Source organism: Harmonia axyridis, chromosome 6 (genome assembly GCF_914767665.1).
Source record: "Harmonia axyridis chromosome 6, icHarAxyr1.1, whole genome shotgun sequence".
Classification (NCBI taxonomy): Eukaryota; Metazoa; Arthropoda; class Insecta; order Coleoptera; family Coccinellidae; genus Harmonia; species Harmonia axyridis.
Genome location: NC_059506.1, coordinates 11,437,254 through 11,452,624, shown reverse-complemented (window position 1 = coordinate 11,452,624; position 15,371 = coordinate 11,437,254). Strand labels below are relative to the sequence as shown.

Here is a 15,371-nt window from a genome sequence, read left to right as displayed (position 1 = left end):
ACCGGAAATGAAGAGTCAATTGTCGAAACCTATAGAAATAAATAATATTGAAAACGTAACTTTCAAATGCGATATAACTAATGATACGAATAATAATGAAACCAATGAAATTGAAAATAATGAAATCATGGAAGAAAAATTAGATAAACCCTCTGAATTATTAAATACTATTGAGCAAAAAGATGATGATTTTTTGATTCATAAATTGATAAAAGATGTAAATGATCATAATTATACGGATATTTCCAGTGATCCAAAACGAAAATACTTTACAATGAAAATAGATACAGAATTTTCGAATAATAGAAATTCCCACAAATTTCCCCATGATATTTATCGAAAAAGCAAATTCAAACGTTCTCCCATACAATTTCAATCAAGTTACGTAGGTCACGAACCGTTCAATTACTCCTATTGTAATACAAATCCAACTGTTATCAAAGCACCGATTATTCGCAACCTTGATCCTATATTCAGAAGAAAGCAAGTATGCAATTCACAATTTTTCTCAACTAATAAAGAATGTGCTTACCCATTAAGTAGAATTATTATTGATCCAACTAGTGAATTAACATACCAAAACTTTTTAACTTTTAATAAAAATGATAATATCAAAAATTACGTGAATATTAGAGAAAAAGAAGGTAACTTATTTGAATCCCCTGAAAATTGCGCCCTAGCACATTGTGTATCACAAGATTTTGAAATGAATAAAGGAATAGCGTTAGAATTTAAAAATAAATATGGTGGAATAGGAAAACTGAAGAATCAAAATAAATTAGTTGGCGAAGTTGCCACAATCCGAGAAGATAATAGGAATATTTATTATTTAATTACTAAAAAATGTCATTATGAAAAACCTGAATATGAAACAGTTTTTCAGTCACTTTTAAATCTTAGAAAAATATGCGATATTAATGACGATAGATTTTTAGCTTTACCACGAATTGCATGTGGATTAGATCGACTAGAATGGTCAATTATTTTAAAAATGTTAAAATATATCTTTGGTGAATCCAATATAAACGTGATTATTTACCATTTACCAACACATACAAATGAGAATTTAATTGAGTGTAATGGAAATTGCAAATCAGATAACAGACGAAGAGTTAGATGAATGCTTAAATCTTTTGAACTCCGCAGACGGAAATAGTGAACAAGATGAAAATATAATTGACTTTGAAACTCAAAATGTTATTATTCATGACGATATAACTATTCATAGCAATATTGAAAATCCAATTTTCGAAATACCTTATACAGAAAGAAGTATTAACTCATCTAATTTACAAATAATATTCAAAACTGCATCTAATTATAATGTTATAAAAATCAAACTATTCGGAGAAAAACTCAGATTTATTGTTTCCATAAAATCAATTGAAAGCGATTTATATAAATTTATTACAGAATATATTAGACCAAAAAGTTCCTATACATTATTTTTTAAATCACCAGAATTAGAAAAACCGCTTATACGAATTTTGCAAGAGAAATTCGACTATAAGAGTTTTGATTTAAAAATTTCAAGAATTCTATTAGAAGACGTTGAAGACATAGATGCGAAAGAAATTGATTCACATCGTATTCAAGACGATAAAAATAAACATATTTATCATAAAAAAATATTGAAACAACGAAAAAAATAAGTTTTAAATTTTATTTGCAGATTCAAAAATGGACCAAACAAATGGTATACTACTTACTCTAATAATGATAATCTTATGGACAAAAATAAGTATCATAATAAACGCACTCGAAATCATTCCCTTAGAAAATAATATATTACCCGTTTTATTAGGAAAAGCCTATGTTACGAATAAGAATCTACAATTGATTTATCACATTGATTTAAATAGGATAGAGGAAATAATTTTCAAATATCAAAAGGAAATTGAAAATCTGAAAGACCAAAAATTAGGTTTTGCTCAGACAGCAAATTATAAATATTTACAACATTCAAATGATATAAACTTTAAAGCCCTTGAAGAGATTCTTAATAAGAGTATTAAAACTAAAAGAGGATTAGTTAATCTTGGTGGTAAAATTTCAAAAATATTATTCGGAACGTTAGATTCAGACGATGAAGAATTATATCGAAACTATTTTAATAGCATACAGAAAAATGAGAAAACGCTCATGAAAAATCAGAAGCAAATAGCTACTGTTGTAAACGATCTGAAAAATAAGTATATCACTAAATTCAAAAATATGAATGAAAATCTGAAACTATTACAAATTGTTCCAGAGTTACGTGAGGTAGAGCAAATGCATCTCATGACATTTGAAATTAAAGATATTAAAAATACCCTTGATGAAATTCAAACAGCAATAAGTTTTGCAAGATTACACCTTTTACACGAATCTATTTTACCTTATGCTAAATTTGTCGAATTAATTAAGAATGTCACTATAATACCTGTTCATCACCTTAAAGATTATTATCAATTATGTCATACTAAGATTATTTTTCAAAACAAAATATTACTCTTTTTGATTTCAATTCCCACTGTTTATCAGAAAGGCTATGATCTATACAAGTTTTACTTCCTACCTCAGAATAATTTAACCATTTCCCATACCAATCCCTATATGCTCTCTCAAGAAGAATTATTGGAATGGTCAACTTCAACAAATAATTGTCATCCCGTGGAAGAAGATTTCTTATGTGATCAAGAATCATTAAATAAACCCCCAGAATGTCTCAGGAACATATTGAAAAATCATACAGAAAATTGTCCTAGAATTAAAACTACTTCACATTCAGACATCAGATTGTTAGAAGATGGAAGTATTCTATCGATAGACAACGTGAAAGTTCAAGAGAAATGCCCTCAACAAATTAAATATTATTTTACTCCTTCGATGGCACTCCTCCATTCAAAATGTGAAATAAGCAACCTACAGAAAGAGATTTTCCCTCTAACCACCATAAATGAAGAAAAATACATTATTCTACCCAAGCAGACCCATTTTATGAAGAATAATTCCAAAGAAGAAAATATCGAGAATGAAGATATTCCAGACATCGTCTTAGAAGACTTAGACCAGTGGAATCTTCAACCCATAGGAATAACTTTTACATTTATTTTAATAATATTTATAATAATAATTATTATTGCTTTTGCTTTTAGATATTTCAAAAGAAATGTATTTTTAAAAGCTACACCTCAGCCAGGTGATACCTTTTTCCAAGAAGGGGAGGAATTACATAATATGAACCCTTACTAAATAAATAGATCCTTTCCTTCAATCCCATAAGAACTACATATTACAATGTATCTAATTGCAGATTCAGCATTTCATCTTTATGAATAGCCCTTTGTTTCACTTGTTATTGAATTGTTATTCACCTAGGAATTTAGATAAGAAAATCTATAAAGGGGACTGAATCTGTGTACTCATTAAGAATTGATTGGTCATTCTTTAAGAATTGATTGTGAACTCACTAAGAACTGTTGTATTCGAAATAAATCGTTTTGTTTTTAAAAACGAGGTTTTCCACCACAAAAACATAATTATATATATATATATATATATATATATATATATATATATATATATATATATATATATATATATATATATATATATATATATATATATATATATATATATATATATATATATATATACATATATATATACATATATATATATATATATATATATATATATATATATATATATATATATATATATAATATATATATAAAGGAAACCCCTTTTAGTAACTGAAACCCCTTGGTCGTGATGTCGTATATAGAAATAAATCTAAGCTCAAAGGGACTGGTATTTTTATAACTGAAGATCTCACAAAGGAAAACTATAATTTGCTTAATATTTCTAAGACGAAATTTGGGTTCAAGAATGTGTGGACGTCGGAGGGAAGAATTTTTGCACGGGTTGATGATAAGATACACAGAATACGGAATATGGATGATTTGCAGGGGTGCGAGGAGGTACATTCGGAAAAATAAGTGCAGGACTTGATTCTCACATAAATTTCTTTCTTTTTTTTTACATACATTTTTTTAAGTATTAAATTAATTAATTAATAATTTATAGTCATAGTTATATAATTTTTTTTTTCTTTCTTTATATTTGTTCTGATTAAATTTAGATGTCTGATTTAAACTGTGCTCTTTTGAATGTTAGATCATTGATATCAAATTTTGTAGAATTACGTGATACTCTTGAGTTATATAGTTTTGATTTATTGGCTCTTACTGAGACTTGGTTGAGGGATGATCCAGATGAGTCTATTTTTATTGATGGATATCGGTTTGTGAGAAATGATAGGCTTACTCGGGGAGGAGGTACGGGTATATACGTGAAGGATGGAATTAATTATGAGGTTCTGAATTTCCAACTTAAACTAGAAAATACTTCTATTATGGTGACAGTTAATAAGGTTAAAATTTTATATTGTGTTATTTATAAACCTCCTAAAGTTGATAATAAGATTAATTTACAATTGCTGCTTAATGACATTGAGGATGTAATGCTTAAGTCTGTAGCAGTCGTTGATAAAGTTATTTTAATAGGTGATATGAATGTTGATTATCTGAAGGGTGATAGTCCTGATTGTCTTTCTTATATTAATACATTAAACAACTTTGGTTTAACGCAGATGGTGAGTCAGTCAACTCGAAGGGATGCTCTTCTTGATCATGTCGTTACCAACGTACCGGATATTGTGCACACGGTTGATGTTGTTGATTATCATTTTAGTGATCATGATTTGGTTAGATTCTCTGTTTCTATGGATGGTCATAGTAGCTGCCCCAAATTTGTGTCATATAGGAGTTTCAGAAAATTTTCATTGAATTCTTTTCAGAGATATTTGGAGCTGTCTACCTTAGGTGATATTTTGAAAACTAATGATATAGATGAGAAGGTAAAAATCCTGAATGATGTTCTGGTTGACTTATTTGACAGACACGCCCCACTAGTTTCACGTCGCATAACGAAACCGCCGGCTCCTTGGCTATCTGCTGAGATCGAGGAACACATGAAGTCTAGAGACAGAGCTAAGGCAAAGTTTAGAAAGTCGAAACGGGAATCAGACTGGGTAAGGTATAAAGAACTGCGCAACGTGACCACTCTAAAAATTCGTAAAGCTAAAAGTGAATATTTTTCTACTATTTTTCGAACTCAGAATGGAAGAGATTTATGGAAGCAACTCAGATGTATGAATGTGGGTAGAAAGCCTAGTACTGATATTCCGTGTAGTCTCTCTGATCCTGATAAATTAAATAACTTTTTTGTTCATTCCATACCAGATAATCTCAATAATTCATCGGACAGATTTCTCAGGTACTACTCTTCTGACACTTTCTGCGAATTTGAGGAGAAAAGATCTTTTTCATTGGTCGACGAGGCATTAATTGATAAATATTTGCATGATATCAGGTCGAATGCTTCGGGTTCGGATAATTTGAGCATTTCATTGCTGAAGTTGTGTTGTCCTTTCATTCTGAAGTATCTTGTAAATATAATGAATAGCTGCATCTTAAGTAGATATTATCCTTTGGCTTGGAAAAATTTTATAGTTTTACCAATACCTAAGAGGCGGAATGTTGAACATTTTAGTGATCTACGTCCAATTAGCATTTTGCCTGCTGCCTCTAAAATATTCGAGAAGGTTTTGTATTACCAGATTATTGAACATCTAAATGAGTTTGAAGTACTTCCGGAATGTCAGTCAGGTTTTCGTAGTGGATTCAGTTGCATGACTGCTCTCCTCAAAATAAGTGATGATATTATAAAGAATTCTGATAATGGACTTGTAACAGCGTTAGTCTTATTAGATTATTCTAAGGCATTTGATACGATCTCTCATAAGTTATTACTTGCCGTGTTGTCTTTCGTAGGATTCTCTGATGATGCAGTAGCATTGTTTCGGAGTTATCTTTCTTTCAGAAGTCAGCGTGTCAAAATCAATGGTTCTCTGTCTGATCCTTTGCCTGTATCCATAGGGGTGCCACAGGGGTCCCTCCTGGGTCCTCTGCTTTTCATCATCTATACTCACATGTTTTGGAGGTTCCTTCAATTCTGTAATGCCCATTTTTATGCTGATGACACTCAGTTCTATCTCAGTTTTGATGCTGGTGATGTTGACGAAGGGGTCAGGAAGTTGAATCATGACCTTGCGACCATCCAGGAGATATCTGAGCAACACAACCTTTCGATTAACCCCAGTAAATCTTGTGCAATACTTTTCGGCAATGAGGCTGTATGTGATAGGTTAAGTGAGAGTATCCATTTTTTCATTGGTGGTGATGAGATTCCTATTGTAAAGAGTGTTCGTAACCTGGGTTTGATAATGGACAATTCTTTTCGTTTCAGGTTACATATCGCAGGATGTATTAGGCGCTCGTTGTATGCCTTGAGGCTCATCTATCCTCACCGCTCTATTTTGCCTGTTGAGGTAAAGAGGACAGTTTGTGATTCCTTGGTATTGTCCAACTTCAATTATTGCTCACAGGTTTTTTTTTCCTGTTTGGATCAAGTGACCTTGAACTCTATCCAGAGAATTCAAAATTCTTGCTTGAGGTTCATATATGGAATTCGAAAGTTTGATCATATAAGTCATAAATTGGTGGATGTCAGGTGGTTGAACATGCGTAACAGATTTCTGGTGGGAGCTTTAGTCTGTTACCACCGTATTCTATTGTCTAAAAAACCATCGTATCTGTATCGAAAGATAACATTCAGGTCTGATGTACATAATCTTAACACACGTAGTAGGGGACTTATATCCCCTCCTCCTCATAGGCTGTCACTATTTGAAAGATCTTTTAGTTTTTCCATTTATGAATTTTATAACAGATATATTTGTAATTCATTTGTAGATTTGTCTGTGTCATCTTTCAGAGCTAAAGTCAGGGATGTAGTTTATAGGGATCAGTGCGGGCTCAGTCAAAAAAAAAAAAAGAGAGAATTACTGATTAGTAATTCTCTCTTTTTTTTTTTTGACACATATGACTCACTTATAATTAAATTTTGAAATCAGAAAGTTATTGAAATTTTTTCTTTGTGTTATGTCACTTTTTTTTTTCTTTTTCAATCATTATTGTCTCGAGATGTATAACTTTTTTTCATATATTTTTCGTCAGGGTTTGAGTGGAAGAGCAGGGGTGTATGGCTTCATCACCATCTGAACTCCGCCCTGTGATTGATTTTTTCTGATGTTTTTTTTTTGGAATTGGAATATATATATATATATATATATATATATATATATATATATATATATATATATATATATATATATATATATATATATATATATATATATATATATATATATATATATATATATATATATATGGGAAATGTCCTGGAACTCGACGTTAGTCATATATATATATATATATATATCTATATATATATATATATATATATATATATATATATATATATATATATATAGCCCCCCAAAAGAAGTTCTAAAATATAATTAAAAAATACAGTCCACTAAATCTCTGAACGCCTTTGATAAAAGGTAGAAAAGCTTTATGACGGAAATTTACTCGAGGATTTTTGGTTTGTTGTGTATGGGTCTGATGTCGGTTAATGGCTTTCTGATATTGCAGACTGTTGTAGGGCGGTTTGGAGGATGTTGATTTCTTTTGGAATGTGTAGGCTATCTGTCAGTTTTATGGATCTATGGATTGAGGAGTTCAATACGGAGTTGATTTGAGACTGAAAATGGTGTGAATTTCCATTCAGGTAGCGGTTGGTGTGTGTTGGTTTTCTGTGAATCATGTGTGTGAAGGAATCGTTGGATTTGCCATGAGGACATCTAGAAAAGGGGATGAGTTGTTGGTTTCAATTTCCATTGTGAATTAGATATGGTTTTTTATATTATTCAAATGATCAAAGAAGTATTGGAGAGTTTCGGGTCCACCGTTGTCGGCTGGAAGGACAATGATATCGGTATTATTATGAAGATTTCTAAGGCATATTCTTTCAGAACGTGAGATGTTTGATGGAGGAAGTTCGGCTCTCCTTAGGGTGCTGGCAATGTCTTGTCGTGTTTCCTCGGCTTCGTTTGGGGGGAGGTGCAATATGGCGGATTCCACTGAGTAATGATAAATTCGGTCGGTACTTTGTGAGGGGTGATAGATAAATTGAATCTTTTATATAGAAGCTCTCGAGTGGTTTGCTCAATGGGGGTATCGGAAAGATTGTGTATCAGGGCAGGAGGGTTGGATGTTTGTTTGGGTGGGATTTTGTGTTGGAGAAGGAAAAACAGTTTTTTCTTCTGGGTATTGGTTTTTTTGCACTTATATGATCGGCCTTTTCGATAGAGATTCTAAGATAAATGTCCTAGATAATAGGATTTATGTAAGCAAGCGATAAAATTTCAAAATTAATATAAGGTGACGAGTTGGTTGTATCGAGATTTCTTCTGATGTTGTGGATAGTTTTCTGGATTAAGGCCTGACTGCACTTTGCGAGGATGTTGACGATTGAAGGTGAACCGTCTTCGTGTTTTAATCGAAAATTCATAGGAATGACTTTGTCTTTGGCATGACTTGAGGAATGTTAAGTCACAGAGAAGTTTGGATCTGCGAATTACGAGGGAAGATTAAATTCTGGAAGATTCAGAAATATCCTCTCCTCAGAGGCGTGAAATGCAGTGACGGCTCGTGCCCTCGAGATGTGGGTCGGCCACACTCCGGAAAATTACGGACGTATATATCAAATTTATTAAAATTCATTAGTTCCAAAAAATGAAGTGATGAAATGTCTTTAAACCTTATTTCAATTTGAGTTATAATTAAATCCAGAATTTCACAAAAAAGCCGTTTCATTGAGGAATTATCCGTGAGCTAAATTTCGGAATCTATTTTACGTTTTCGACGTCTAGCACTCGGTGGCATTACTTCTGGGAGTTTTTCTACTTCTGAATATAAGCGAATGAAATACTCATCTTCTGTGCGAAATTTTTTCAGAGTCGATAATAAAGAAGTGATTCTGGCGTTGCAATAAGTTATATCTGATAACTTATGCTGGATTATAGAAAAAACGGGATCTGTGTATGTAAAAATCAAATTAAAAGAGTGGAGAATGAACAAAAATTCGAAATCATTCAACATTTTCTTCAGACCGGTAGCTTCACGTATTGTAATATCATCCCATTCATCTAAATTGTCGCTGATATGATCAAAAACTTCAATTAATTCTTCTCTCTTATCGAATATTGTTTTTACAGCGCGAGATTTGAAATTCCAACGAGTTTCCGAGCTAGAGGGTAATCTTTTTTTGCAAATTTCGACTAGAATATTAGTGCGTTTACTTGTTTTAGTGAAAAACGACGAAAATCCTGAAAGATTCGAAAAAAACACGCGACACTCATTGATTTTCTTGGTCGAATCTTGTAACACAAAATTCAATTTATGTGCATAACAGTGCGTGAATAGTGCTTGAGGAGCAATTGTTTTTATTCGCGCTTGTAACCCATTAATTTCCCCCGCCATCACAGCTGCCCCGTCATATGTTTGACCTACTAATTTAGTCGCTAAATTGAAATCTTTAAAATTGTCCAACAAGGTATTGAAAATATCATTCGCGGTTCGACCTTTACTAACATCGAAAAAAACCCAAAATCGTTCGGATATTTTACCTTCTCGAACGAAGCGGAAAATTACTGACATCTGACAAAAATATTTAACATCCGTTGTTTCGTCTATTTCCCAAGAAAAAAACTCAGAATTATTTATTTCCTCGCGAATTTTCTCCCTCGAAATTACAGAACTTTTGAAATCAGGATGTTTTCAAAGTTAGGAATATATTAATTATATTTTCATGATCTGAAAATCAATAGCTACTATCGAACGGCATAAATAAGTTCTTTTCTGATTAAGACATAATGTCTCATAATTTAATAAAAATATAAATAAATACATAAATTAACCATTCATTTAATTATCAAATATTTGAAATAAACTGTGAAAAGTTGCTGCTTGACGCTCTGCAATAGGATAACCGGCCAGCCGACCCTGTGTATTGGGAAGCGACCTTACATCGAGTTGTTGTGCCGTTCTATTGAGTGGTCGTATTCTGGGCGTATGTCGTAGTATCTTTTACTTTACGTAGCGCTCTCGGTAGCGCTGGTTCCGCCATCGGCTCTTGGCCGACCTAACGTGATGAGATGCTTTCAGTGACATTCCAGGGGTTGCAATTGTATAATTGTAACATTTGTGTTACATTTCAGACCTAATGTTACGGTGTTACGTACAATTCTGGAATAACCTGTTTGGGGTGATGTTACGAAAAGTAACCATTTAGTATTTACGATTGTGGTTTGTTACAATTTATGAAAGGAAATAACAACGCTGGATGCTTTGGAAATCGAATATTAGGTGGGTCCGAAAGAAAATATTGGCCGGTATAAGTTATATTTTCCTGTTCTGAGTGGAAATATTCATTACCGAGGGAATTTGGATATCGAAATCGATAACTCCGATTGAGTTTGAATGAATTGAATATCTAGAATTATTTTCTATTTCCCGATAATTTTTGAGTCGGCCCGGCCGACCCTGCCGACCCTGACGAGCCGTCACTGGTGAAATGTGTTCGGATAGGTTTCCGCGGTAGGAAATATTTGAACTTTGTGTGTTCCGGATCAGACTGCGTCTAATATTTTGTCGTGTTCGACGCGTCGGCTCCGATTTTGGAGCCATTCGTAGGTGTGGATATCTTCCGTCCTTCGATTGTAAGTAAAATCATTTTCTTACCTAACTTTTCAGCTTCTTCACCATTCAATAAAGCAGCAGTAAAAATCAGTTCTTTAGCCTTCGCAGGGTTAATGAGACGAGGTAATCTTTGCGTGCCACCAGCTCCAGGTATTATTGCAAGTCCTGTTTCTACCAATCCAAGTTTCGCACACTTTGATGCAATCCGTAAGTCACAGGCTAAAGCGAGTTCTAAACCACCACCTAAAAAAATGAAATTAATTCAATAGTTAAGTATCTAGTCCAGTTTATTATTAATATTCCAATAAGGTAGTGTAGACGAAGTAATTGATCAGTGCTGATTTAAATGCTGGGACAAAGAAGACAAAAAATTAATATTCAAACTATAATGTCTTTAAATAACTAATACAGATGTGAAAATCTTCAATCTTCTCGTTGTCGGTGCAAGTGTTGCACATGTGTTGTAGATGTAGTTTCTCGTAGACTGGTCTGAACTTAATTCAATTATTCGCCCTGAAATCCGATTTTTATGGGCATTCAGACCGTTTTAGACTCGACCGTTAGCAAAGCCTTTCTACAGATCCCTTAGGACTGTGGTCTTAATCATTCAAAGTTTTTACACGGAGTTCTTCTGTTTTTAGTATTTTGGTTCGAAATTCAACTTAACTCAAATATTTTCGATAGATTCTCTACACAGTCACCCACCAGTAACGAAGTTATGTTTTTTCTCAAAGTTAAGTAATGTAATATGGTAAATTCTTTCACATGAATTATCTGAACCAACGAAATTGTACAAATCAGGCACAAAACAACTCCTCCAGGAGTTAGGTGCAATAAATTACCATTGAAAATTTATATTAACTCTGTAAATGTTGAAATCGTTCAATAAAATGTATTCTATTCTATGAAATCATTGTTAGGTACTTCTTTGGGAAATGTACCTTCCTACTGGATCTAAATTTTCTTGTTTCCGGGGATACTGCTTGATTATTGGCTTCATTTACTACTGGATCTTCTTTGTGATCTTCGTCATACTCTTCATTTTCGAAATTGTCGAATTGAGCTGTGGTGATCCGGAGTGGAGTGCCGAACCTCACTATCCAATTCGTGTAAAACTCCTTAGCGATTGTGGATGCTTCCTGCTTCTGCAGGGGAATTGCTTCTGGCCATCTGGCCATCTGGTGAATCGATCGACACAGGTGAGGCAGTACTGGTAACCCTCGGCATACGGCATGGTGATAATGTCTATGTGTACATGATCAAATCGACGTACTGGTGGTGTGAACGTCTCTGGTGGAGTGATGACGTGATGAGTAATTTTGGATCGCTGACATTCTGAGCAGGTGCGGGACCATTTCCTGCAATCTGCAGGAGGTTTCGTACCTTCGTACCAGAGGTAGTCACTTGTTGTTGTCTGAAAATACACTTCGCTGGATTGAGGACAATGGAATATTCTCGGAATTTCTCGAATACGTTGCGAAGATGTTCCATATACTCCTCTTCGGACGAAGAGGCGATCAGAATGTCATCGATGTAGCTGAAGCAGAAGTCTAGTCCTCGTAGAACTTCATAGATAAATCTCTGGAAGGTCTGAGCAGCGTTTCTGACTCCAAAAGTCATGAATGGGAACTCGAATAACCCAAATGGAGTCGTGATGGCGGTCTTAAGTATGTTTTCTTCGGTTAGGGGAATCTGGTTGTACGCTCGCACTAGATCGAGGGTAGAGAAGATCTTCTTCCCTTGGAGAATGTGAGCGTAGTCCTGTATGTGCTTCACAGGATATTGGTCGGGGATAGTCTGGGCGTTCAAAACTAGGTAATCTCCACACGGTCTCCATTCTTCTGAACCCTTCTTCGGTGCGAGGTGCAGCGGGGACGACCATGGACTGTTGGACGAACGGGCGATTCCTAGTCGGAGCATGGCTTCAAACTCCTCGGCTGCCTTGAATTTCTCTGGTACCAAGCGCCGTGCTCTAGATGAAACTGGTGGTTCATGGGTCGTTTTGATGTGATGCCTGGTATGGTGTGTGATTCGTCCGGGGACTCCTTCAGGTCGGGTGACTTCTGGGAAAGATATTAATAGCTGATGATATCTGGAGGATCCGTTGACTGTCTTGACTTCTGGGATGTTGCACTCAGTCACTTCTCTTCGAGTAGAGAGTTGAGTGGTTCCGTCCAAAATTCTTTGGTTTCTTACGTCCATGAGTAAGTTGTAGAAGCTCAGGAAGTCGACACCGATGATGGGTTTGGATACATCTGCTATGACAAACCTCCAGGTCTCGGCGTTGTCCTAAGTTCAGCGTGAGGGTGGTAGTTCCATACATTGCTATGGGTGTCCCATTGGCTGCTGATAGGACGTAGTTTGACTTCTCTCTTCTACCGTTGACTGCACTTCTTGGAAATACGCATAGATCTGCTCCAGTGTCGACCAGAAACTGCAGCTTGGAGTCCCTATCGGTGATGAACATATGGCGCATCGATGGGCTGGGATCACTGGCCGCCCCTAGTGAAGGCCCCTTCGTTTCCCGATTTGTAGTTGCAGGACTGTCTGCATCTAGTGGACCTTGCTCCAAATCTCCAATGATACCAGCACTTGCCGTCGATTGGCTGTCTGCCTCGACTATGGCTTCTTAGACGATGCCGGGAACTGCCTCGGCTCCTGTCTCTCCGGGATCGGTCTGTGTGGGCTGCCAGTTCAGCTTTCAGGGTCGCTATCTCCTGGTTGAGTCCGAGTGTGGGCTGTACTAACTAAGCACTGATGATGGCCTCGATGCAAGTCGTCTCGTTCACCAGTTGTACGGGAGGTCGAAATGCTTCCATGGTGTGGTCTGCGTGGACGTCTAACTCTTGGAGGCTGCTGTCTTTCACAATGGCCAACCACACCTGGACGCTTTTGGCAGACGGTTCAACCAGAGGTATTTCATGAGGCTCTCCTGAACGGCTGGATCCCCAAGGCCCTGTAAATGGCGAAGAAACTGTGAGGGCTTATGGTCTCCAATTTCTTCTCGCTCCAGGAAGCATCGGGTCTTCTCCTCTTGAGTGGCACACAGACGTCGAAATACCTCTGTCCTCAACTTGTAGTAGGCCTCGTCGGTAGGTGGATTCATTGTTATTATATTATTCTTGTGACATTTTTCTTCGGGATTCGCTTCTTCTTCAAATCACGTCGGGGTCACCAATTTGTGGGTTGTGGTCCTTATACTGTGACTAAAGTAGTTCACGGCCAAGGACAAATCAGGGAAATTAAATAACGGAAAGTCTTATTCAATTCATTTTCAACCCACTAAAAATGTGTGAAGATGATATTTAGATCTTATTGATTTAAATGTCGCTGGCCACTTGAGGCTCGGTCGCAGGTACTTTTTCGCCGGTCTCGGAACATATGTGAAAATCTTCAATCTTCTCGTTTTGAGTGCAAGTGTTGCACATATGGTGTTAGATGTAGTATCTCGTAGACCGGTCTAAACTCAAATCAATTATTCGCCCTGAAATGCCGATTTTTATGGGCATTCAGGCCGTTTTAGATTCGACCGTAAGCAAAGCCTTTCTACAGATCCCTTAGGGGTGTGGTCTTGATCATTCCAAGTTTTTACACCGAGTTCTTTTGTTTTTAGTATTTTGGTTCGAAATTCAACTTAACTCGAATATTTTTGAGGGAATCGATAGATTCCCTACAGGATCCAGTGAGATAGCCACCCAGGAGTCCCGATCTGATCCTTTAGATTTTTATATGTGAAACACTTTAAAGAGAAAATGTACAAAATTCGCGTTCAGGCTCCAGAAGATTCATTGAAATAATCCACTAGTTGTATGAACGAATGCGTCAAAAACGTAGAGAACTTCGGAGAGTGAATGATCAACAAGAAAAAGATGTGGAAAATGTATTGAAGAAAGGAGGGGACATTATGAACATAATTTTTATGTTTTCATCTGTTCCGTTCATATTTTTTGAATTCAATTATCAAATTTGATTATCTTTTTGAAATACCTGTATTGTATGAAATATTTCAGATGTTGGAGAGTGCGGATGTATGTAAGAAGTGCTCTGATAACTTTGTGGTTAACACCAAATTAATAAAATGTGCATTATGTGCAGTGAAACTGCATGTAATATGTGCATCTTCAAAGGATTCATGGTTGAAAATTTTCTCGGAAAATAAAAATGTGAAATGGTTTTGCGATTCATGCTGTGAAAAACTGAAAACATTGGGTGAATCGTCTGTTATTCCACATGATGATAATGAAAAACTTAAAATGGAGATATTATACTTGAACCGTGAAAAAGAATTAATGCAAAAGTCCATAAATGATTTGGATTATACAATTAATTTACAGAAATTGATAATAAATAAAATTGAAATACCGACACAACAAAAACAGAGTTGTTTTCCGACTACAACAACTTATAATGCGGATAAACAACCTAACAGTTTTACATCTGGGTCTAAGAACGTATCTAATCTGCAATTAATTAGCGAAGCATCTGTGCAAGATTCGAACATAGGTAACGAAGGTGGCTATGTAAGGAAAACCAGGAGTTCTAAAAATGTGGGAGCAACTATGAATAAAACAAATAAGGGTTCAGATAGTTTAAATGTCAAAAATGTAAACAATGAGGTTGACCATAGTCATGCTGAACAGCCATTATCTGACAAAAAAA

At 35.3% G+C, this 15,371-nt stretch overlaps 1 protein-coding gene across 1 annotated transcript in view; it reads right to left on the bottom strand.

Annotated features, from left to right (window-relative positions):
* Positions 1–15,371, bottom strand: part of LOC123683507 (methylglutaconyl-CoA hydratase, mitochondrial) — a 222,969-nt gene that overhangs the window by 20,835 nt on the left and 186,763 nt on the right. Inside the window, exon 3 of the mRNA XM_045622596.1 lies at positions 10,755–10,955. Coding sequence (XP_045478552.1) covers positions 10,755–10,955 — 201 coding nt within the window. The remainder of the gene's footprint in view (positions 1–10,754; positions 10,956–15,371) is intronic.